Genomic DNA, 25,635 nt, shown 5'->3' on the forward strand with positions numbered 1-25,635 from the left:
GGTGTTCACTCTACAGCTAGAGGGCAACAGAGCCCACTGGCCTGGGTCACAGTGTTCACTCTACAGCTACAGGGCAACAGAGCCCACTGGCCTGGGTCACAGTGTTCACTCTACAGCTACAGGGCAACAGAGCCCACTGGCCTGGGTCACAGTGTTCACTCTACAGCTAGAGGGCAACAGAGCCCACTGGCCTGGGTCACGGTGTTCACTCTACAGCTACAGGGCAACAGAGCCCACTGGCCTGGGTCACAGTGTTCACTCTACAGCTACAGGGCAACAGAGCCCACTGGCCTGGGTCACGGTGTTCACTCTACAGCTACAGGGCAACAGAGCCCACTGGCCTGGGTCACAGTGTTCACTCTACAGCTACAGGGCAACAGAGCCCACTGGCCTGGGTCACAGTGTTCACTCTACAGCTACAGGGCAACAGAGCCCACTGGCCTGGGTCACGGTGTTCACTCTACAGCTACAGGGCAACAGAGCCCACTGGCCTGGGTCACAGTGTTCACTCTACAGCTACAGGGCAACAGAGCCCACTGGCCTGGGTCACAGTGTTCACTCTACAGCTACAGGGCAACAGAGCCCACTGGCCTGGGTCACAGTGTTCACTCTACAGCTAGAGGGCAACGGAGCCCACTGGCCTGGGTCACGGTGTTCACTCTACAGCTACAGGGCAACAGAGCCCACTGGCCTGGGTCACGGTGTTCACTCTACAGCTACAGGGCAACAGAGCCCACTGGCCTGGGTCACAGTGTTCACTCTACAGCTAGAGGGCAACGGAGCCCACTGGCCTGGGTCACGGTGTTCACTCTACAGCTACAGGGCAACAGAGCCCACTGGCCTGGGTCACGGTGTTCACTCTACAGCTACAGGGCAACGGAGCCCACTGGCCTGGGTCACGGTGTTCACTCTACAGCTACAGGGCAACAGAGCCCACCGGCCTGGGTCACGGTGTTCACTCTACAGCTACAGGGCAACTGAGCCCACCGGCCTGGGTCACAGTGTTCACTCTACAGCTACAGGGCAACAGAGCCCACTGGCCTGGGTCACAGTGTTCACTCTACAGCTAGAGGGCAACGGAGCCCACTGGCCTGGGTCACAGTGTTCACTCTACAGCTACAGGGCAACAGAGCCCACTGGCCTGGGTCACGGTGTTCACTCTACAGCTACAGGGCAACAGAGCCCACTGGCCTGGGTCACGGTGTTCACTCTACAGCTACAGGGCAACAGAGCCCACCGGCCTGGGTCACGGTGTTCACTCTACAGCTACAGGGCAATGGAGCCCACTGGCCTGGGTCACGGTGTTCACTCTACAGCTACAGGGCAATGGAGCCCACTGGCCTGGGTCACGGTGTTCACTCTACAGCTACGGTGTTCACTCTACAGCTACAGGGCAACAGAGCCCACTGGCCTGGGTCACAGTGTTCACTCTACAGCTACAGGGCAACAGAGCCCACTGGCCTGGGTCACAGTGTTCACTCTACAGCTAGAGGGCAACGGAGCCCACTGGCCTGGGTCACGGTGTTCACTCTACAGCTACAGGGCAACAGAGCCCACTGGCCTGGGTCACGGTGTTCACTCTACAGCTACAGGGCAACAGAGCCCACTGGCCTGGGTCACAGTGTTCACTCTACAGCTAGAGGGCAACAGAGCACACCGGCCTGGGTCACGGTGTTCACTCTACAGCTACAGGGCAACAGAGCCCACCGGCCTTGGGAATGGGCAATATGATTTTGTTAAAATGGCTGCATTTATAGCCAATTAGACGGTTAATAAGCAACTGTGCATGCAAATGTGCGACACAGTATAATATGTATGATAATTAAAGCTATTTCAGGAAGATTCAATGTTTAACAAAGTGTCCAAGTGTGTAATGAAGTGCAATGTTCCATTTATTTTCTACCAAACTCATAGTTGAGTTCACAGCCACCCATCACTGCACACACACACACACACACACACACACACACACACACACACGTACCTGTTCTGGTAGCTGTAGTATGTGCCTCCAGTGGGTATGGTGCACAGCTGCTTGCCGTAGCAGCAGAGGGTTTGAGGGGAGAACTCGTACTGCAGAGACAAGGCAGAGGACAAACAGTCAGAATTGACAAACCCAAAACATTGAATTGAAACTGGAGAAGAGCGGTTGCCGTGCCATACATCTCTACTATCCACAGTAGGAAAACTAACAGCAGCAGCCAGCAGCTTAAAGTTAAAGTTAAAGTTTTGGCTGAAAAAATGTGCCCACTCTACCAGACCCTAGAGAAGCATCATCAACAGACTGAGGACTCATTCTAGTCTTTTGAGGAAAGATGCAGAGTTCCATTGCTCGGTACAAGGAGCTGAAATCATGGCTACTTTTTGGACCTACTTCAGGATGTCTGTGGGACAGTTTGAGTCCCAGAGAGCAGATTGAACCAGTCCCAGAGCAAAAGGCTAGTTGTCTGAGGTAAAATAGTCTCAGAAGAAATAACTGAAGTCCAGTTTGGATACCGTGCATTTGGCGAGCTGGCTCAAAATGTGTGTTGGGTGTGGGATAGGGGTGTCACGGTACACAAAAGTCACGGTTCGGTACGTACCTCGGTTTTGGGGTCACGGTTCGGTACGAATACGGCACGGTACGAAAATGGGGAAAAAAAGCAACAAATCCCAAATTCTGTTTTTTTTTTCCTTTGAATATGTCTGAATTCTGCTTTTTACGCTATTTTTACCATCAGAAATAGTGTCTAATATGTGGGAATGAATAAATGTCCACTATTTAATAAGATCTAGGCAATCCACACAAAAAGGTTTTACTCTAGAGCAGTGATTTTCAAAGTGTGGGGTGCGCCTCCCTCTCAGATGTCTGTATTCCAGCTGTTTGACAGGGCAAAGACATTTCCCCCCACTTTAAATCTTTATTGTACACAAGTTTGTAAACAGAGCGCATGTGTGGAGTAGCCTAATACTCCCACCAACCCCTCCCCCTGTTGTATTTGTTTTATGTAGCATTTGCGTTTGATGTAAGCACTAATTTGGAATCCTATCTAAAAGCGGCCACTAGGCGGCAGTGTTTCTTTAGTCAACGTCAAAATACCTACATGTTCAGAAGAAGAATAAAACGGCAGAAGAAGAAAAACTTCTTTACCCCTGTTGAAAGATACCCCCACTGTCTGACAGACAACGGGGTGGGTTTCACTTTCCCAGTAAGTACGGGAAAGAACCCTGTCAGCGCCTTAACGTTATTGGATGTGAGTTTTGTTTAGCATAATATGATTACGTTCGGTCATCTAATGGATTATTGGAACATGACAAGGAGTCATCGCCTCTTCCTCACTGCAGCTTGCCTGTCTGCATCCGCAGATGTCTGCTTGACCGCATCACTCATCCCACGCGATGTATGTTGCTTGTTTACAAGTTAACAGCCTTGTCAGTGTTATGTAACGTTTAGCCGCAACGCGCAACTATAAAGGAATTTGTCGCGGCTACGTAACGTTACATTGGCAAGCTTACCTCGTTGGCTTGATGTTGACAGAATTTGCAAAACAGCTTATCGCCACAAAACGTCCCATTCTGTGAACGCGGATTTCTATGGCCCTTGTGTTGTTTTGGTGTGTCTTCTTCTGTGGCGTTTAATTCAATTCAATTCAATGCCGTTCAAACAGCGTTTAGGTGCTTCTGGATTTGACGTATTCGTCGTGTCGTTTCATGTACCGTGAAACGAGGTACCGTGAGGGTTCATACCGTAAATTCACGGGACGAATACATGTACCGTGACACCCCTAGTGTGGGATAATGGCGCTAATATGGCTTTTCAGAACTCAACTCATTTCATGGTCGCGACATTGATGATTTCCCTCTGAATCCAGTTTGTAGGTGTGATTTGTGTCCTGTGGTTTACCAATACGCACAGACAGCACTGCACCACAGTATCGTTGCCTACTGAATTCATTGATTGACTGATTGAATTTATTTGACAAATTAAAATATACAATACACCAACAAGCATACAGTATGAAATAAGTCATCAGGATATCACAATACTTATTTAAACTTATTCCCATTGTGGAGTACATGAATTAGTCTAGGTCTATCTATGTAGAACTGTTCATGTCGCAAGCGAAAACATCGAAAAATCAACCTCGATCCGAAAGAATATGTGCTGCAATTTCACTCCACAGAATTTCGCTGTTGATATGCATGGTTGATTTGACTGGATACAGGTTCGAAAAATATTATTGATATGCAAATATTACACAAATAAATCACTCTTAGTAGTGTGTAAAAGCCTTTAGCCACTGTGTGCACATGTTGACTAATATGTTATTTATTCACCCTGGCGTTGTCACAAGGTTGGCTAACAGATCAAATCATAACCCCCACATCTACGCTTTTAACTTGCTTCTCTCCATCGTTCATCCTCCATCCAGCCATTCCCTGTTCTCCATCTCACCTTCCTGCCACAGCAGTAGCCCAGGCCCTGCATGACCGGGTCGATCTCCGACTCAAACACCTCGGCCAGCTTGGAGCAGTACTTGTAGACGCGGGACGTCTTGCGGTTGTAGAGCCAGGCGTTGTTGAACATGAGCCACACATCCTCCACATATTGCCAGGGCTCTTGGAATTGGCCCGTGTCCAGCTTGCGTTTGATTGTGGACAGGTCTATGGGCGTCTTCACGATGTCAAAGTAGTCCTGGAGAGACACAGACAGACCGATACAAGGACAGGTTCCAGGGTCAAAAAATGATTAAAGGTGCAACACATTTTTGGCAAAAAAATCGCATCGAACATTTGACAAATTCCAATTAATCCAGCATTTTACTGAGGCAGGAGATGATCCGGGTCATTCAATTTGGCTATTTAACAAAAAGTGTATAATTTTCCGTTTAAGAGCAAATCGTATACTTTGGGACTTATGGAATCAGGAGACTTGTTCCTTGCGTTATTACTTTCTCAAAAGGTAACTCAATCTTGCAGGATGCAAACTTGAACTGTAGCAATAAGAATTACCGTAAACAACTTCCCTTGACATTTCAAAAGTTGTTTTGGGTGCGTTTCATTTCCCTTAATGGTTCCACCACAGTAAAAGACAGATGGGTATCTGACTGCTTCCCAGCACTACACTGACACAGTGAAAACCTGCCTGTGTGCGTGTGTGTGTGTGTGTGTGTGTGTCCTACCGGGATACCCAGCAGCATGGGGTCGACTGGCTGTCTGAAGGGCAGCGACTCTGGGTCCTGCCTGTAGAGAGACTCCAGCGTGGGCATCAACGCCTGCCGCAACTCCTCAGGCTTGAAGACTGGAGGGAGTGGGGTAGAGAGATGGAGGGAGTGGGAGAGAGATAGAGGGAGAGATGGAGGGAGTGGGGGAGAGAAAGAGGGAGAGATGGAGGGAGTTACAATGCAGAACATGTGTTGTAACAACAAAGACAACACTGTTACAACGCAGAACATGTGCTGTAACAAGACAACAATGTTACAACACAGAACATGTGCTGTAACAACCAAGACAACAATGTTACAACGCAGAACATGTGTTGTAACAACAAAGACAACAATGTTACAACGCAGAACATGTGTTGTAACAACAAAGACAACAATGTTACAACGCAGAACATGTGTTGTAACAACAAAGACAACAATGTTACAACACAGAACATGTGTTGTAACAACAAAGACAACAATGTTACAACGCAGAACATGTGTTGTAACAACAAAGACAACAATGTTACAACGCAGAACATGTGTTGTAACAACAAAGACAACAATGTTACAACGCAGAACATGTGTTGTAACAACAAAGACAACAATGTTACAACGCAGAACATGTGTTGTAACAACAAAGACAACAATGTTACAACGCAGAACATGTGTTGTAACAACAAAGACAACAATGTTACAACACAGAACATGTGTTGTAACAACAAAGACAACAATGTTACAACACAGAACATGTGTTGTAACAACAAAGACAACAATGTTACAACGCAGAACATGTGTTGTAACAACAAAGACAACAATGTTACAACACAGAACATGTGTTGTAACAACAAAGACAACAATGTTACAACACAGAACATGTGTTTGGTTGGTGTGTGTTTGGTTGGTGTGTGTTTGGTTGGTGTGTGTTTGGTTCGTGGTTGGTGTGTGTTTGGTTGGTGTGTGTTTGGTTCGTGGTTGGTGTGTGTTTGGTTCGTGTGTGTTTGGCTGAGTCCACTTTGTGGGGCTGGCCATCCGGGATGGTGGTGTTGCTGCAGTGGTATGATGCCACTCCCATGTGGCGTGTTTGCGCGAAACGTGCATGTGAACTCATGTAAGCGAATGTTCATGTATTTATATAGGATTATAAAGGTATGCTGTCTGAGTATGTTTTATATATATTTATACTATAGTAACTATATGACTTCCAAGTAATATAAATCATATAATTCATAGTAATATATATGATGATATATAGCTTCCAAGTTATAACTATATAACAGTTTACAATTTTGTTAAAAGTAATTGTATTTTAAGTTAAGGAACAGGTTGCAGTTTCTATGATTATGTTATGATTTAATGAAAGGGGTGGGATTAAAAAAGTTTATACTTCTTCCCACTCCCTTTCAAATATGCTAAGAATTGAAAAAAAAAAAAAAAAAAAAAGTGAGACCTTTGTTTGTTTTTTATTCTGTAAATTGTAAATGTTTTTCTTCTTGCATATTTGAAATAAAATGGAATCAAATCAAATCAAATGTGTGTTTGGTTCATGTGTGTTTGGTTCATGTGTGTTTGGTTCGTGTGTGTTTGGTTCGTGTGTGTTTGGTTCGTGTGTGTTTGGTTCGTGGTTCGTGTGTGTTTGGTTCATGTGTGTTTGGTTCGTGTGTGTTTGGTTCGTGGTTCGTGTGTGTTTGGTTCGTGTGTGTTTGGTTCGTGGTTCGTGTGTGTTTGGTTCGTGTGTGTTTGGTTCGTGTGTGTTTGGTTCGTGGTTCGTGTGTGTTTGGTTTGTGTGTGTTTGGTTCATGGTTTGTGTGTGATTTTTCGCCGGAGACTAAAAACTTACCTTTTCGGGCTACACCTGGCTACACCTGCCAAATTAAATAAAGTGTGTGTTTGGTTCGTGTGTGTTTGGTTTGTGTGTGTTTGGTTCGTGTGTGTTTGGTTCATGGTTTGTGTGTGTTTGGTTCATGTGCGTTTGGTTCGTGTGTGTTTGGTTCGTGTGTGTTTGGTTGGTGTGTGTTTGGTTGGTGTGTGTTTGGTTCGTGGTTGGTGTGTGTTTGGTTCATGTGTGTTTGGTTCGTGGTTCGTGTGTGTTTGGTTTGTGTGTGTTTGGTTCATGGTTCGTGTGTGATTTTTCGCCGGAGACTAAAAACTTACCTTTTCGGGCTACACCTGGGTCCCTCCGGAATCGGTTAAACCTTATTGATTATATATGGTTTTAGTTATGTTTTCATTGTTTGTATTTCTCTGAAATGTGATGTAAGTCGCTTTGGATAAAAGCGTCTGCCAAATGAAATAAAGTGTGTGTTTGGTTCGTGTGTGTTTGGTTCGTGTGTGTTTGGTTCGTGTGTGTTTGGTTCATGGTTCGTGTGTGTTTGGTTCGTGTGTGTTTGGTTCGTGTGTGTTTGGTTCATGGTTTGTGTGTGTTTGGTTTGTGTGCGTTTGGTTGGTGTGTGTTTGGTTGGTGTGTGTTTGGTTGGTGTGTGTTTGGTTCGTGGTTGGTGTGTGTTTGGTTCATGTGTGTTTGGTTCGTGGTGTGTGTGTGTTTGGTTCGTGTGTTTGGTTCGTGTGTGTTTGGTTCGTGTGTGTTTGGTTCGTGTGTGTTTGGTTCATGGTTCGTGTGTGATTTTTCGCCGGAGACTAAAAACTTACCTTTTCGGGCTACACCTGGGTCCCTCCGGAATCGGTTAAACCTTATTGATTATATATGGTTTTAGTTATGTTTTCATTGTTTGTATTTCTCTGAATGAATTGTATTGAAATGTGATGTAAGTCGCTTTGGATAAAAGCGTCTGCCAAATAAAAAATAAAGTGTGTGTTTGGTTCGTGTGTGTTTGGTTCGTGTGTGTTTGGTTCGTGTGTGTTTGGTTCATGGTTCGTGTGTGTTTGGTTCGTGTGTGTTTGGTTCGTGTGTGTTTGGTTGGTGTGTGTTTGGTTCGTGGTTGGTGTGTGTTTGGTTCATGTGTGTTTGGTTCGTGGTTGGTGTGTGTTTGGTTGGTGTGTGTTTGGTTCATGGTTCGTGTGTGATTTTTCGCCGGAGACTAAAAACTTACCTTTTCGGGCTACACCTGGGTCCCTCCGGAATCGGTTAAACCTTATTGATTATATATGGTTTTAGTTATGTTTTCATTGTTTGTATTTCTCTGAATGAATTGTATTGAAATGTGATGTAAGTCGCTTTGGATAAAAGCGTCTGCCAAATGAAATAAAGTGTGTGTTTGGTTCGTGTGTGTTTGGTTCGTGTGTGTTTGGTTCGTGTGTGTTTGGTTCATGGTTCGTGTGTGTTTGGTTCGTGTGTGTTTGGTTCGTGTGTGTTTGGTTCGTGGTTGGTGTGTGTTTGGTTCGTGTGTGTTTGGTTCGTGTGTGTTTGGCTGAGTCCACTTTGTGGGGCTGGCCATCCGGGATGGTGTTGTTGCTGCAGTGGTATGATGCCACTCCCATGATAAATGATAAATGGTGGGGATGATGTGGTTGCGTGTTCGCGCGAAACGTGCATGTGAACTCATGTAAGCGAATGTTCATGTATTTATATAGGATTATAAAGGTATGCTGTCTGAGTATGTTTTATATATATTTATACTATAGTAACTATATGACTTCCAAGTAATATAAATCATATAATTCATAGTAATATATATGATGATATATAGCTTCCAAGTTATAACTATATAACAGTTTACAATTTTGTTAAAAGTAATTGTATTTTAAGTTAAGGAACAGGTTGCAGTTTCTATGATTATGTTATGATTTAATGAAAAGGGTGGAATTAAAAAAGTTTATACTTCTTCCCACTTTCAAATATGCTAAGAAGTGAAAAAAAAAAAGAAAAAAAAAAGTGAGACCTTTGTTTTTTATTCTGTAAATTGTAAATGTTTTTCTTCTTGCATACAAAACAGCCATGAAAACAGCCACGGGCACAAAACAGCCACGAAAACAGCCACGGGCACAAAACAGCCACGAAAACAGCTACGAAAACAGGCATGAAAACAGCCATGGGCACAAAACAGCCACCAAAACAGCCACGAAAACAGGCATGAAAACAGCCACGAAAACAGGCATGAAAACAGCCACGAAAACAGCCATGGGCACAAAACAGCCACCAAAACAGCCACGAAAACAGGCATGAAAACAGCCACGAAAACAGCCACGGGCAAAAAACAGCCACGAAAACAGCCACAAAAACAGCCACGGTGCCCGTGACGAAAACAGCCACGAAAACAGCCACGGGCAAAAAACAGCCACCAAAACAGCCACTAAAACAGCCACGGGCACAAAACAGCCACGAAAACAGGCATGAAAACAGCCACAAAAACAGCCACGGGCACAAAACAGCCACGAAAACAGCCATGAAAACGGCCACGAAAACAGCCACGGGCACAAAACAGCCACTAAAACAGCCACGGGCACAAAACAGCCACGAAAACAGCCGCGGGCACAAAACAGCCACGAAAACCGCCACAAAAACAGCTACGAAAACAGCCACGGGCACAAAACAGCCACGAAAACAGCTACGAAAACAGCCACGAAAACAGCCACGGGCACAAAACAGCCACCAAAACAGCCACGAAAACAGGCATGAAAACAGCCACGAAAACAGCCACGAAACAGCCACGGGCAAAAGACAGCCACGAAAACAGCCACAGGCACAAAACAGCCACGGTGCCCGTGGCGAAAACAGCCACGAAACAGCCACGGGCAAAAAACAGCCACGAAAACAGCCACGAAAACAGCCACCAAAACAGCCACGGGCACAAAACAGCCACCAAAACAGGCATGAAAACAGCCACGAAAACAGCTACAAAAACAGCCACGGGCACAAAACAGCCACGAAAACAGCCACGGGCACAAAACAGACACGAAAACAGCCGCGGGCACAAAACAGCCACGAAAACAGCCACGAAAACAGCCACAAAAACAGCCACGAAAACAGCCACGGGCACAAAACAGCCACGAAAACAGCCACGGGCACAAAACAGCCACAAAAACAGCCACAAAACAGCCACCAAAACAGCTGCGGGCACAAAACAGCCACGAAAACCGCCACAAAAACAGCTACGAAAACAGCCACGAAACAGCCACGGGCAAAAAACAGCCACGAAAACAGCCACAGGCACAAAACAGCCACGGTGCCCGTGGCGAAAACAGCCACGAAACAGCCACGGGCAAAAAACAGCCACGAAAACAGCCACGAAAACAGCCACGAAAACAGCCACCAAAACAGCCACGGGCACAAAACAGCCACCAAAACAGGCATGAAAACAGCCACGAAAACAGCTACAAAAACAGCCACGGGCACAAAACAGCCACGAAAACAGCCACGGGCACAAAACAGACACGAAAACAGCCGCGGGCACAAAACAGCCACGAAAACAGCCACGAAAACAGCCACAAAAACAGCCACGAAAACAGCCACGGGCACAAAACAGCCACGAAAACAGCCACGGGCACAAAACAGCCACAAAAACAGCCACAAAACAGCCACCAAAACAGCCACCAAAACAGCCACGGGCACAAAACAGCCACGAAAACCGCCACAAAAACAGCTACGAAAACAGCCACGGGCACAAAACAGCCACGAAAACAGCTACGAAAACAGCCACGAAAACAGCCATGGGCACAAAACAGCCACGAAAACAGGCATGAAAACAGCCACGAAAACAATAAATGTTTTTCTTCTTGCATATTTGAAATAAAATGGAATCAAATCAAATAAAGTGTGGACCCAAGCAGCTCAAAAGGCAAAAGTATTCAAATTGAAAAAACGGTGGAGCTACTAGGAGTATTTTTATATAGCAATATTTAATGCGAAGTAATATATCTGTGTACAGGCAGTTACAAATCAGAATATATCTTCAAAGTTATACGGGCAGACAAAACGCAACGCGTTTCAACCACGTAGGTCTTCCTCAGGCAATGTTAGCTGGGCGTCGGCCGCCGCCCAGCTAACATTGCCTGAGGAAGACCTACGTGGTTGAAACGCGTTGCGTTTTGTCTGCCCGTATAACTTTGAAGATATATTCTGATTAAATAAAATGGAATCAAATCAAATCAAATGTGTGTTTGGTTCGTGTGTGATTGGTTCATGTGTGTGTGTGTTTGGTTCGTGTGTGTTTGGTTCGTGTGTGTTTGGTTCATGGTTCGTGTGTGATTTTTCGCCGGAGACTAAAAACTTACCTTTTCGGGCTACACCTGGGTCCCTCCGGAATCGGTTAAACCTTATTGATTATATATGGTTTTAGTTATGTTTTCATTGTTTGTATTTCTCTGAATGAATTGTATTGAAATGTGATGTAAGTCGCTTTGGATAAAAGCGTCTGCCAAATGAAATAAAGTGTGTGTTTGGTTCGTGTGTGTTTGGTTCGTGTGTGTTTGGTTCGTGTGTGTTTGGTTCATGGTTCGTGTGTGTTTGGTTCGTGTGTGTTTGGTTCGTGTGTGTTTGGTTCGTGTGTGTTTGGTTCGTGGTTGGTGTGTGTTTGGTTCATGTGTGTTTGGTTCGTGGTTGGTGTGTGTTTGGTTCGTGTGTGTTTGGTTCATGGTTCGTGTGTGATTTTTCGCCGGAGACTAAAAACTTACCTTTTCGGGCTACACCTGGGTCCCTCCGGAATCGGTTAAACCTTATTGATTATATATGGTTTTAGTTATGTTTTCATTGTTTGTATTTCTCTGAATGAATTGTATTGAAATGTGATGTAAGTCGCTTTGGATAAAAGCGTCTGCCAAATGAAATAAAGTGTGTGTTTGGTTCGTGTGTGTTTGGTTCGTGTGTGTTTGGTTCATGGTTCGTGTGTGTTTGGTTCATGGTTCGTGTGTGTTTGGTTCGTGTGTGTTTGGTTCGTGTGTGTTTGGTTCGTGGTTGGTGTGTGTTTGGTTCGTGTGTGTTTGGTTCGTGTGTGTTTGGCTGAGTCCACTTTGTGGGGCTGGCCATCCGGGATGGTGTTGTTGCTGCAGTGGTATGATGCCACTCCCATGATAAATGATAAATGGTGGGGATGATGTGGTTGCGTGTTCGCGCGAAACGTGCATGTGAACTCATGTAAGCGAATGTTCATGTATTTATATAGGATTATAAAGGTATGCTGTCTGAGTATGTTTTATATATATTTATACTATAGTAACTATATGACTTCCAAGTAATATAAATCATATAATTCATAGTAATATATATGATGATATATAGCTTCCAAGTTATAACTATATAACAGTTTACAATTTTGTTAAAAGTAATTGTATTTTAAGTTAAGGAACAGGTTGCAGTTTCTATGATTATGTTATGATTTAATGAAAAGGGTGGGATTAAAAAAGTTTATACTTCTTCCCACTTTCAAATATGCTAAGAAGTGAAAAAAAAAAGAAGAAAAAAAGTGAGACCTTTGTTTTTTATTCTGTAAATTGTAAATGTTTTTCTTCTTGCATACAAAACAGCCATGAAAACAGCCACGGGCACAAAACAGCCACGAAAACAGCCACGGGCACAAAACAGCCACGAAAACAGCTACGAAAACAGGCATGAAAACAGCCATGGGCACAAAACAGCCACCAAAACAGCCACGAAAACAGGCATGAAAACAGCCACGAAAACAGGCATGAAAACAGCCACGAAAACAGCCATGGGCACAAAACAGCCACCAAAACAGCCACGAAAACAGGCATGAAAACAGCCACGAAAACAGCCACGGGCAAAAAACAGCCACGAAAACAGCCACAAAAACAGCCACGGTGCCCGTGACGAAAACAGCCACGAAAACAGCCACGGGCAAAAAACAGCCACCAAAACAGCCACTAAAACAGCCACGGGCACAAAACAGCCACGAAAACAGGCATGAAAACAGCCACAAAAACAGCCACGGGCACAAAACAGCCACGAAAACAGCCATGAAAACGGCCACGAAAACAGCCACGGGCACAAAACAGCCACTAAAACAGCCACGGGCACAAAACAGCCACGAAAACAGCCGCGGGCACAAAACAGCCACGAAAACCGCCACAAAAACAGCTACGAAAACAGCCACGGGCACAAAACAGCCACGAAAACAGCTACGAAAACAGCCACGAAAACAGCCATGGGCACAAAACAGCCACCAAAACAGCCACGAAAACAGGCATGAAAACAGCCACGAAAACAGCCACGAAACAGCCACGGGCAAAAAACAGCCACGAAAACAGCCACAGGCACAAAACAGCCACGGTGCCCGTGGCGAAAACAGCCACGAAACAGCCACGGGCAAAAAACAGCCACGAAAACAGCCACGAAAACAGCCACCAAAACAGCCACGGGCACAAAACAGCCACCAAAACAGGCATGAAAACAGCCACGAAAACAGCTACAAAAACAGCCACGGGCACAAAACAGCCACGAAAACAGCCACGGGCACAAAACAGACACGAAAACAGCCGCGGGCACAAAACAGCCACGAAAACAGCCACGAAAACAGCCACAAAAACAGCCACGAAAACAGCCACGGGCACAAAACAGCCACGAAAACAGCCACGGGCACAAAACAGCCACAAAAACAGCCACAAAACAGCCACCAAAACAGCTGCGGGCACAAAACAGCCACGAAAACCGCCACAAAAACAGCTACGAAAACAGCCACGAAACAGCCACGGGCAAAAAACAGCCACGAAAACAGCCACAGGCACAAAACAGCCACGGTGCCCGTGGCGAAAACAGCCACGAAACAGCCACGGGCAAAAAACAGCCACGAAAACAGCCACCAAAACAGCCACGAAAACAGCCACCAAAACAGCCACGGGCACAAAACAGCCACCAAAACAGGCATGAAAACAGCCACGAAAACAGCTACAAAAACAGCCACGGGCACAAAACAGCCACGAAAACAGCCACGGGCACAAAACAGACACGAAAACAGCCGCGGGCACAAAACAGCCACGAAAACAGCCACGAAAACAGCCACAAAAACAGCCACGAAAACAGCCACGGGCACAAAACAGCCACGAAAACAGCCACGGGCACAAAACAGCCACAAAAACAGCCACAAAACAGCCACCAAAACAGCCACCAAAACAGCCGCGGGCACAAAACAGCCACGAAAACCGCCACAAAAACAGCTACGAAAACAGCCACGGGCACAAAACAGCCACGAAAACAGCTACGAAAACAGCCACGAAAACAGCCATGGGCACAAAACAGCCACGAAAACAGGCATGAAAACAGCCACGAAAACAATAAATGTTTTTCTTCTTGCATATTTGAAATAAAATGGAATCAAATCAAATAAAGTGTGGACCCAAGCAGCTCAAAAGGCAAAAGTATTCAAATTGAAAAAACGGTGGAGCTACTAGGAGTATTTTTATATAGCAATATTTAATGCGAAGTAATATATCTGTGTACAGGCAGTTACAAATCAGAATATATCTTCAAAGTTATACGGGCAGACAAAACGCAACGCGTTTCAACCACGTAGGTCTTCCTCAGGCAATGTTAGCTGGGCGTCGGCCGCCGCCCAGCTAACATTGCCTGAGGAAGACCTACGTGGTTGAAACGCGTTGCGTTTTGTCTGCCCGTATAACTTTGAAGATATATTCTGATTAAATAAAATGGAATCAAATCAAATCAAATGTGTGTTTGGTTCGTGTGTGATTGGTTCATGTGTGTGTGTGTTTGGTTCGTGTGTGTTTGGTTCGTGTGTGTTTGGTTCATGGTTCGTGTGTGATTTTTCGCCGGAGACTAAAAACTTACCTTTTCGGGCTACACCTGGGTCCCTCCGGAATCGGTTAAACCTTATTGATTATATATGGTTTTAGTTATGTTTTCATTGTTTGTATTTCTCTGAATGAATTGTATTGAAATGTGATGTAAGTCGCTTTGGATAAAAGCGTCTGCCAAATGAAATAAAGTGTGTGTTTGGTTCGTGTGTGTTTGGTTCGTGTGTGTTTGGTTCGTGTGTGTTTGGTTCATGGTTCGTGTGTGTTTGGTTCGTGTGTGTTTGGTTCGTGTGTGTTTGGTTCGTGTGTGTTTGGTTCGTGGTTGGTGTGTGTTTGGTTCATGTGTGTTTGGTTCGTGGTTGGTGTGTGTTTGGTTGGTGTGTGTTTGGTTCATGGTTCGTGTGTGATTTTTCGCCGGAGACTAAAAACTTACCTTTTCGGGCTACACCTGGGTCCCTCCGGAATCGGTTAAACCTTATTGATTATATATGGTTTTAGTTATGTTTTCATTGTTTGTATTTCTCTGAATGAATTGTATTGAAATGTGATGTAAGTCGCTTTGGATAAAAGCGTCTGCCAAATGAAATAAAGTGTGTGTTTGGTTCGTGTGTGTTTGGTTCGTGTGTGTTTGGTTCGTGTGTGTTTGGTTCATGGTTCGTGTGTGTTTGGTTCGTGTGTGTTTGGTTCGTGTGTGTTTGGTTCGTGGTTGGTGTGTGTTTGGTTGGTGTGTGTTTGGTTCGTGTGTGTTTGGCTGAGTCCACTTTGTGGGGCTGGCCATCCGGGATGGTGTTGTTGCTGCAGTGGTATGATGCCACTCCCATGATAAATGATAAATGGTGGGGATGATGTGGTTGCGTGTTCGCGCGAAACGTGCATGTGAACTCATGTAAGCGAATGTTCATGTATTTATATAGGATTATAAAGGTATGCTGTCTGAGTATGTTTTATATATATTTATACTATAGTAACTATATGACTTCCAAGTAATATAAATCATATAATTCATAGTAATATATATGATGATATATAGCTTCCAAGTTATAACTATATAACAGTTTACAATTTTGTTAAAAGTAATTGTATTTTAAGTTAAGGAACAGGTTGCAGTTTCTATGATTATGTTATGATTTAATGAAAAGGGTGGAATTAAAAAAGTTTATACTTCTTCCCACTTTCAAATATGCTAAGAAGTGAAAAAAAAAAAGGAAAAAAAAAGTGAGACCTTTGTTTTTTATTCTGTAAATTGTAAATGTTTTTCTTCTTGCATACAAAACAGCCATGAAAACAGCCACGGGCACAAAACAGCCACGAAAACAGCCACGGGCACAAAACAGCCACGAAAACAGCTACGAAAACAGGCATGAAAACAGCCATGGGCACAAAACAGCCACCAAAACAGCCACGAAAACAGGCATGAAAACAGCCACGAAAACAGGCATGAAAACAGCCACGAAAACAGCCATGGGCACAAAACAGCCACCAAAACAGCCACGAAAACAGGCATGAAAACAGCCACGAAAACAGCCACGGGCAAAAAACAGCCACGAAAACAGCCACAAAAACAGCCACGGTGCCCGTGACGAAAACAGCCACGAAAACAGCCACGGGCAAAAAACAGCCACCAAAACAGCCACTAAAACAGCCACGGGCACAAAACAGCCACGAAAACAGGCATGAAAACAGCCACAAAAACAGCCACGGGCACAAAACAGCCACGAAAACAGCCATGAAAACGGCCACGAAAACAGCCACGGGCACAAAACAGCCACTAAAACAGCCACGGGCACAAAACAGCCACGAAAACAGCCGCGGGCACAAAACAGCCACGAAAACCGCCACAAAAACAGCTACGAAAACAGCCACGGGCACAAAACAGCCACGAAAACAGCTACGAAAACAGCTACGAAAACAGCCACGAAAACAGCCATGGGCACAAAACAGCCACCAAAACAGCCACGAAAACAGGCATGAAAACAGCCACGAAAACAGCCACGAAACAGCCACGGGCAAAAAACAGCCACGAAAACAGCCACAGGCACAAAACAGCCACGGTGCCCGTGGCGAAAACAGCCACGAAACAGCCACGGGCAAAAAACAGCCACGAAAACAGCCACGAAAACAGCCACGGGCACAAAACAGCCACCAAAACAGGCATGAAAACAGCCACGAAAACAGCTACAAAAACAGCCACGGGCACAAAACAGCCACGAAAACAGCCACGGGCACAAAACAGACACGAAAACAGCCGCGGGCACAAAACAGCCACGAAAACAGCCACGAAAACAGCCACAAAAACAGCCACGAAAACAGCCACGGGCACAAAACAGCCACGAAAACAGCCACGGGCACAAAACAGCCACAAAAACAGCCACAAAACAGCCACCAAAACAGCCACCAAAACAGCCGCGGGCACAAAACAGCCACGAAAACCGCCACAAAAACAGCTATGAAAACAGCCACGGGCACAAAACAGCCACGAAAACAGCTACGAAAACAGCCACGAAAACAGCCACGAAAACAGCCATGGGCACAAAACAGCCACGAAAACAGGCATGAAAACAGCCACGAAAACAGCCACAAAACAGCCACGGGCAAAAAACAGCCACGAAAACAGCCACAGGCACAAAACAGCCACGAAAACAGCCACGGTGCCCGTGGCGAAAACAGCCACGAAACAGCCACGGGCAAAAAACAGCCACGAAAACAGCCACGGGCACAAAACAGCCACCAAAACAGGCATGAAAACAGCCACGAAAACAGCTACAAAAACAGCCACGGGCACAAAACAGCCACGAAAACAGCTACAAAAACAGCCACGGGCACAAAACAGCCACCAAAACAGGCATGAAAACAGCCACGAAAACAGCTACAAAAACAGCCACGGGCAAAAAACAGCCACGAAAACAGCCACGAAAACAGCCACGGGCACAAAACAGCCACCAAAACAGGCATGAAAACAGCCACGAAAACAGCTACAAAAACAGCCACGGGCACAAAACAGACACGAAAACAGCCGCGGGCACAAAACAGCCACGAAAACAGCCACAAAAACAGCCACGGGCACAAAACAGCCACGAAAACATCCACGGGCACAAAACAGCCACAAAACAGCCACGAAAACAGCTACGAAAACAGCCACGAAAACAGCCATGGGCACAAAACAGCCACCAAAACAGCCACGAAAACAGGCATGAAAACAGCCACGAAAACAGCCACGAAACAGCCACGGGGCAAAAAACAGCCACGAAAACAGCCACAGGCACAAAACAGCCACGAAAACAGCCACGGTGCCCGTGGCGAAAACAGCCACGAAACAGCCACGGGCAAAAAACAGCCACGAAAACAGCCATGGGCACAAAACAGCCACCAAAACAGGCATGAAAACAGCCACGAAAACAGCCACAAAAACAGCCACGGGCACAAAACAGCCACGAAAACAGCCAGGGGCACAAAACAGCCACAAAAACAGCCACGAAAACAGCCACGGGCACAAAACAGCCACGAAAACAGCCACGGGCACAAAACAGCCACAAAAACAGCCACGAAAACAGCCACGGGCACAAAACAGCCACAAAAACAGCCACAAAAACAGCCACAAAAACAGCTACGGGCACAAAACAGTCACAAAAACAGCCACGAAAACAGCCAGTGGCTGCGTTGTAACATTGTTGTCTTTGTTGTTACAACACATGTTCTGCGTTGTAACATTGTTGTCTTTGTTGTTACAACACATGTTCTGTGTTGTAACATTGTTGTCTTTGTTGTTACAACACATGTTCTGCGTTGTAACATTGTTGTCTTTTGTCGAACCAAACACACACGAACCAAACACACACGAACCAAACACACACGAACCACGAACCAAACACACACGAACCAAACACACACAAACCAAACACAGTGAGTGTGGAGGTCAATGAAATGCTCCTCTGTTGTTGTTTAGGGCCTCTGACTAAGAGATAGAAACGCAGGGACCCTGCGTTTCTATCTCTTAGTCAGAGGCCCTAAACAACAACAGAGGAGCATTTCATTGACCTCCACACTCACTTTTCCTCCGTGACTGAGTCGGGGATGAGGAGGTTGTGCCGTTGGCTCCTCCCTCCTCCTCGTCTTTGGGTTCCGTCTTCATTTCCGGCTTCTTCTCCTCCACCTCCATTGGCTCCTGCTTCTCCTCTGGCTCCTCCTTTTTTATCGATAGCAAACCAGCGTCGTCCTCAGTCTGCAGACAGAAAGGCCGTGACTCATTCCATCGCTGCTATAGTTGTCAACTCAACACTTGCAGGGGTTGGATAATTGATGGCTTACGCCATTCAGAGATTGGTTTAGACCGGGGGTTTTCAAAGTCTGAGAATGTAGGCCTCCCCCCAGACACAGCTTGGAAAAAGGAAGTCCCCCTCAGTCAATTCCTGGAGGCCTATTGGATCATGATTATGTTATTTGATCCCATAGACAGACACTCAACAATTGAGCCATGATAGCCTGATATTGTGGTTTGCCATACTTCAGACTAGAATACCAAATACATACAAGTGTACGTCTGAAGGCATTCATTTGTTTCGGACTCTGGGAGAATGGTAGAAACAGTAACATTGCCCAAAACTACTTTATCTCTGAACTATCTTTAACCAAATCACACACATTTAGGCTATTCTGTGTCATCTCCTTTTGATAACTATAATCTAATAATAACTAATGTAATATGTTTTCACTTCCATTCACCTCACCTCCCCTGAAACTGCTTGGAGCCCCCCAGGGAATGCCCGCCTCTCACTTTGAAAACCTCTGGTTTAGACAAAAATACATGTTTCTGTTTTTATTTGAGTCTTGTCATTCTCCAAGCTTCACAATGTGAGACATATTTCTCCATAGCAACCAAACAAAGTGACTTAAAATACATTATATTATCATTGAGAATGGAGATCATCCAGGAGACTGATATGTCCAGATTAGAGATTAAACGATTACCGGTTTAATGAACCGTGATCAAATTCCTGGCGTTTGGTATTAGCGTTTAAGATTGTAATTATCATTAAAACCGTGTTACCATGATTACAGTGCATTTGAAAACAAAAAACAATAAATACTGTCCAACATCAACCAAAGTGGCAGTTGTTGAATGAAGATGAAGAATGAAGGCTTAAGGCCCACCCACCTCCATCTTGGGCTCAGTCTTGCCACCGCTGGCCTGAAACGCGCGCGGGTCATGCCGTGGCTCGGCTTTGGTCTCCTGCACAGGCAGGTCAGCTCCGGCATGCTGCGAGTGCAGGTCCGCACTGGCAGCTGAAGCCGGTGTGGGAACCCGGTTATCCAGACTGGCCCCCGGTTGAGACAGCTGAAACACAGAGGAGGGAGGGAGGGAGGGAGGGAGGGAGAGAATCCATGAGGCACTGGCATCAGCTCACTGTTTACTTGTGTGCATGCAGGGTTGGAGCTACGAGGACACACATTGACATCTCCCATTTGCAATTCATCGCTCCCTCAAGTCCAAAGATGCGATATTCCCATTGTGACGGATGCTATAAACAGAGATGCGGTTACAAGACAAACAAGGTGAACGTGCGTGGGACGGTTGGTGCATGGCAGTCAAGAGGGATGGAGTTTTGAGGGGAGGCGAGTCAGAGCGGAGGGCATGCGGAGGGGTCTCGGGGTCTCACCGGCGTGGTAGGGGGCTGAGGCGGGGGCTGCGTCTGTGCTGCTACGGGGAGCTCCGCCTGTGTTTGGGGCTGGGCGGGGCGGACGGGGTGGCGCCCTGGGCCGGGCCGGGGTCAGGGCCAGGGCCAGGGCCGGGGAGGGTGGGGGTGGAGCTGCGGCTGGAGGGCTGAGGGTGCGGCAGGTTAGAGGAGGCGGCGGGCGGAGGCGTGGAGAGCAGGGGGGAGTGGGAGGAGCCTAGCTGGGGGCCCAACGAGGGGCCAAGTGCATTCATGGGGAGGTTAGCGCTCTGTTGTTGTTGTTGTTGTTGTTGCTGCTGCTGCTGAAGAAGAAGACACACAAAGTGCAGGCGGACACACGCGCACACACACACACGAGATAAGCAGACAGACAGTCACAAGGTCATACAGACAACAAAGACAAACGTAACACCACATAGATTTGGGTTTAGAGAGCACCTTGTGATTGGTTTGAGAGTAATTTAAAAGCAAGTAGCGGCTAGTATGATTGGTTACAGCAGCTTTCGATTAGTCCCCCAGCAGCTAGTCTGAATTAGCAAAGTTTAGTAGCGAATCTAGTCCGAAAACGAACAGCATTAACAAGAGCAAGCCACGCATGTCTCTCCATGTCTCACCTGGGTGACTGCAGCCTGTGCCTGTGGCTGGCCCATGCCAGGGCCCACGGTGACATTCATGGCACCCGTAGCGGCGACGGCGGCAGATCCTGGAGGAAACTGGGTCTGAGCCAGAAACTGTCCCTGGCTGGCCGTCTGCCCCACCATGCTGCCACCGCCATGCGCCACCATCATGCCCTGGGCCTGGGGCATCCTGGAGGGTGACATGCCCATCTAGACAGCAGGAGAGGGAAGGAATGGCCATGGGATGTTACCATGAATTGAGCAACAGGAATGATGACGTTTCTACCGACCACACTAGCTTTTAGTTAGTTAGTTAGTTAGTTATTTATTTTTCAAAGTGTCATACACCTTAAGGTGCCCAGCCCACATGGGCTTACAAGACACTAGTTTCAAAGCATACAGGAGCAAGAAAAAGAAAATGAAAGAACAGAATATGATACATCTCCAGAACATGTCAGACAATGAAAGAAAAGATTATATCTCAAACATAAAGTACCATCCTACGCTGTTGGTAGGCATTTAACACAAACTGAGCAACCTGGAACACTTTTTCAGTAAACAAGTACTGAAGTCTACAGTCATCAGACATAGAAAACAGATCAGGACCTTCATCAAAAGAAATTTTACAGAAAAGCCTATGTCTAAGATTGTGATATAACGGACAGTAAAACAGAAAGTGCATTTCATTTTCAACCTCTCCCAGATCACACAGGTGACATTTTCTGTCCTCCTCAGGAATTGAGCAACACAAGCCATTGCGATGGTTAAAGGAACATGCAAACATTTAGGGAGATTCGCCTATTCCACGCCATTTTCACGAGAAGACAGATGCCCTTCTCTTCTCTGTGCATGCATTAGAACGTAGCGCCCCTCCTGCTAGTTAGCTTAGAAGCACAATGACTGGTAGTCTGCGGAAGGGCTAGCCTACCCCCGTTAAGTCACCAAATACACATTCAAACAGCGGCAAAATGCTCATATGTACATGTTGTGACTGGTGCATTCAACACGCTATGAAATAATGTAAAATTAAGAGACATTGTAATTTTCAAAGGCTTGAAATTTACACTATCTCACAATCTAAGGGCCTAGCTTCTTTTCCTCAGGTCTTTTTTCAGTTGTTTCCAATGGGTATGCGGGTGCACACGGACGTCTAGAGAAAGTGCACTGCAACCAGCGTCTATTTTCAGAGCGCGCCGTCATTTTTGTGCGCCGGGCTCCCAGCGCTTCCAGCTGAAAATATTTTAACTTTTCAGAAAGACGCTGGTGTCGGGTGCTCCTTTTTTGGCAACTAATCACATGGAGAAACTATCACAAGAGATACAATTGTGGGAACAGATTTTCTAGACTTCTGGTGAGTGTTGAGCTAAATCACTGTATGTGTGTTGCTAGCTAATGTTAGCTGTCAGCTATAGCTACCGCACTGAGCTAACGTTACTTTCAGACTGCTTCCTTGCATATTGTGGACTGAGATCAGCGCTCCCCAGCGTACTTCCAGCGTTTTACGGTCAGAAAAAGACGCTAGATGGACACACAGCCTTACATAATTATTTCATAGTGTGGTTAGCAAGCACTTTCAAAATGTTCTTAAAATGTTCTGCAAAGGATAAGAAATGATCCGCTCATCTTCCGCAACAACATTCTCTTTTACCGCTACATAGGCTTGGGTAGCCACTTTTTACTGGTTTCTTGGGACTTGGTGGTTATTACATGAGGGCCTCAAATTCATTTTCCAAATGTCACATAGGGGGGATTTATAGACTTTGGTGGGGACAGGATCCTAGGAGTATGGTGGTTCTCAACATGGGTCCAGTGATCATCATGGGGCTTTGACGCGGTACCCAGCAAAGTGATGAATTGTTCAACTTCACCATTATTTCATTGACAAGAAGCCAACAATCAGAGAATGTAGCAGAATGGCCATTTTGAGTATAGTTTCACTGTGACCTCTTTCTCTACCTACAATACTTTTTTTTAATGGGAATTCTGGACACACACCTATCTAACAATACACATTTTCAGATTTGGGTCATAGACACAATATCAAATGGGGGTCTGTGGCCCTAAATCAGAGGTCCGTAACATGGAAAAGGTTGAGAATCACTGTACTAATGAGCTTAACTACAGGTCTTACATTGTCCTATTCTCTTACCTCAGATTCCATTTCGTAGCTCTCTTCCAAAACTCATTCTCTGCCAAAGACGTACCCGGACGTACTTTTAACAATGGCGTTCTGTGCCAAAGACGTACTCGGACGTACTTTCATGTTTTGGGTGTTTACATTACATCAGACACTTTCCCAGCCTGTGACATTGTTTCAAGTCAAACTGATAAAAGGAACCCGCTAGTTTAGTATTTATGGGTGGAGCCTGTGGTCGAAACAGAGTCCGATCCAGAGTTCTCGGCTGGCGACGATGGCGAGGAAGACGCCGGCGTTTTTGTTGTTGCTCCACGACGGAGCGCCAGGGCGACGAAGGCTCCCCTTCACAGCGTTCTGATCCGTCTGACACAGATGAATCAGAGGAGAAATGGGTGCCACTTGGAGAGAGCGATGACGATGGTAAAAAGTAGCCTATTTTTTGTATCGCGTTTGAGATGAAATGATCACACACAGCCGTCTGTGTCACATAAACATTTCAAAGTTTACAGCACTAACGTAGCTATTGTGTGATCTTCTGTGCTAACGTTAGTTATGAGAGGTAACGTGACAGCAGGTAACGTTACAGCACTCGTTATTCCTGTGTGTGTGTGTGTGTGAGAGAGAGAGAGAGAGAGAGTGTGAGTGTGACCACATAAGGGTTTGTTCCATTTGTTTATGCTTTTATCAAGCTAAGCTAAAAATCCACATGGCAACTGTAAAAGTAAATTATTTATTTGATTTTGTGCACATATTTATCATACTTTGATATTTTGTGTTTTCAGACTCTGAGTCGATGGAGGCGCAGTCCAGTCCTAGTCCCAGTCCTGTGTGTAGTCCTACACCACCTATTTCGGAAAGACCATGTCTCGAAATAGGTTCCAACTTATTCTGAGGATCTTCCATTTTACTGACAATACTGTAGCAAGGAGGCAGCGGCCAAGCCTCATCTGTCAAGAAACCCCAGGGGCCAGACTCTCTCTCTCTCTGTAGCCGCTCACTGGGCGGGATGGACCGACACAGCTCCCTCAAATACATTCTCTTATTTTTTATTTTTTATTTATTTATTTGGGAAAACAAATACTGTATATGTCTGATGTGTCACTGAGGCAAAAAATAAAAGGCTCAAAAGAGAGTTCTGCTTGAAACGGTGTCCTTCACTAAAAACCTCTTTTTCTCCTATTTCTCTCCCAAGGAGGGCATTTTTAGTGAAAACAAGCTAACTTCCACTGCTTGTAACTAAACAAGGAAACATGGTAGAGTTTCAGTTTTTTACAAGGGGTAAGAAGAGAGTCTCTGCTTTATTGTGAGATATGTTGTGTAATTTTATTCCTAGCACAGAATATTCTGTGGGTCCTGGAAGATCAGGAAATATGCTCAAAATCCTGGCACTGGGAGCACACAGACCGAAATGACCCTGGCAGAGAATGAGTTAAGGGATTGATTTGGATTCTCTGATTGAACTATTCTGTAGTCTCCTCCTCCTCCTCTGTGTCCTTAGTCTTTCTTTTGGTGGCTCCATCTTCTCCCTTGTCTCCATGGTGTATCCTTTCCCTGTACTCTCCTCTGCCTCTTCTCTTTCCACTTAACTTTGTAAAAAAAAAAATGCTGATCTTTTTTCCAGGACAAAATCATCCTCATTAACTATAATAGTTTACCAACAACCTCGTCCTCCTCAGTCCTCAGGATTATTCAGTGGCCACTTCTCTACTCTCTCCTAAGTAACAAGCTTGCACTACCCAATTACAATCGCTGAGTGGTCGACTGTGAAAGAGAAATTGCATGTTCAAATCACAATTGGAGTTTGATTAATAGTGCAGCCATAATTAATGCAAAAAAACACCACTGGGTCATGTTGAATATTTTGTCTGTAGTCGAATGCTATTGAATCAATTCGCTAGGTTGAGGCAATGTTACAATTTCAATTAGTCTCTCATAGCACATTGGAAAGCTGCGCATTGACCAAGAGCCATTGATGTGCAGTGCACTCACAATTAATCCAATTCCCATTATCTGGCAATCAAGGAAATGACTGGGAATATGATTTGGTATTAAAAAGGTCACTGTATCCCACACCTTGGTTTCCAAAGGCTCTGCAGTAGCTAGCACACCGTGGCTAAGGGCCCTCACTGTGAAGCAGCACAACAGAGACATCACCATCAGCACAGGCCTGATCTTTTCTTCTCAATTCACCTGCTTCTGCTTCACACTGGACTTTTGCATTTGTTGTCATTGCACACCTGCAACAGTGACTCGTCCTTCCCAAAATTCACCAGCCAGCTAGATTTTTGAATAGACGACCAAGTGGCTGTTAGTGTAGACAAATAGCCAGAGGAAGAATTGACCAGCATTTGGGTGTTAGCTGATGT

General features: G+C 45.5%; 1 protein-coding gene across 1 annotated transcript in view; it reads right to left on the reverse strand.

Moving 5' to 3' along the window:
* LOC310771340 (CREB-binding protein-like) overlaps nt 1-25,635 on the reverse strand; it is a gene marked incomplete at both ends in the record, with an annotated part of 31,241 nt that overhangs the window by 2,615 nt on the left and 2,991 nt on the right. Inside the window, 6 exons of the mRNA XM_083663973.1 lie at nt 1,985-2,073; nt 4,436-4,675; nt 5,163-5,281; nt 18,894-19,065; nt 19,999-20,178; nt 21,130-21,342. Of these exons, the coding sequence (XP_083520099.1) occupies nt 1,985-2,073; nt 4,436-4,675; nt 5,163-5,281; nt 18,894-19,065; nt 19,999-20,178; nt 21,130-21,342 (1,013 nt within the window). The remainder of the gene's footprint in view (nt 1-1,984; nt 2,074-4,435; nt 4,676-5,162; nt 5,282-18,893; nt 19,066-19,998; nt 20,179-21,129; nt 21,343-25,635) is intronic.

Source organism: Poromitra crassiceps (genome assembly GCF_964638095.1).
Source record: "Poromitra crassiceps genome assembly, contig: HAP1_SCAFFOLD_537, whole genome shotgun sequence".
Classification (NCBI taxonomy): domain Eukaryota; kingdom Metazoa; phylum Chordata; class Actinopteri; order Beryciformes; family Melamphaidae; genus Poromitra; species Poromitra crassiceps.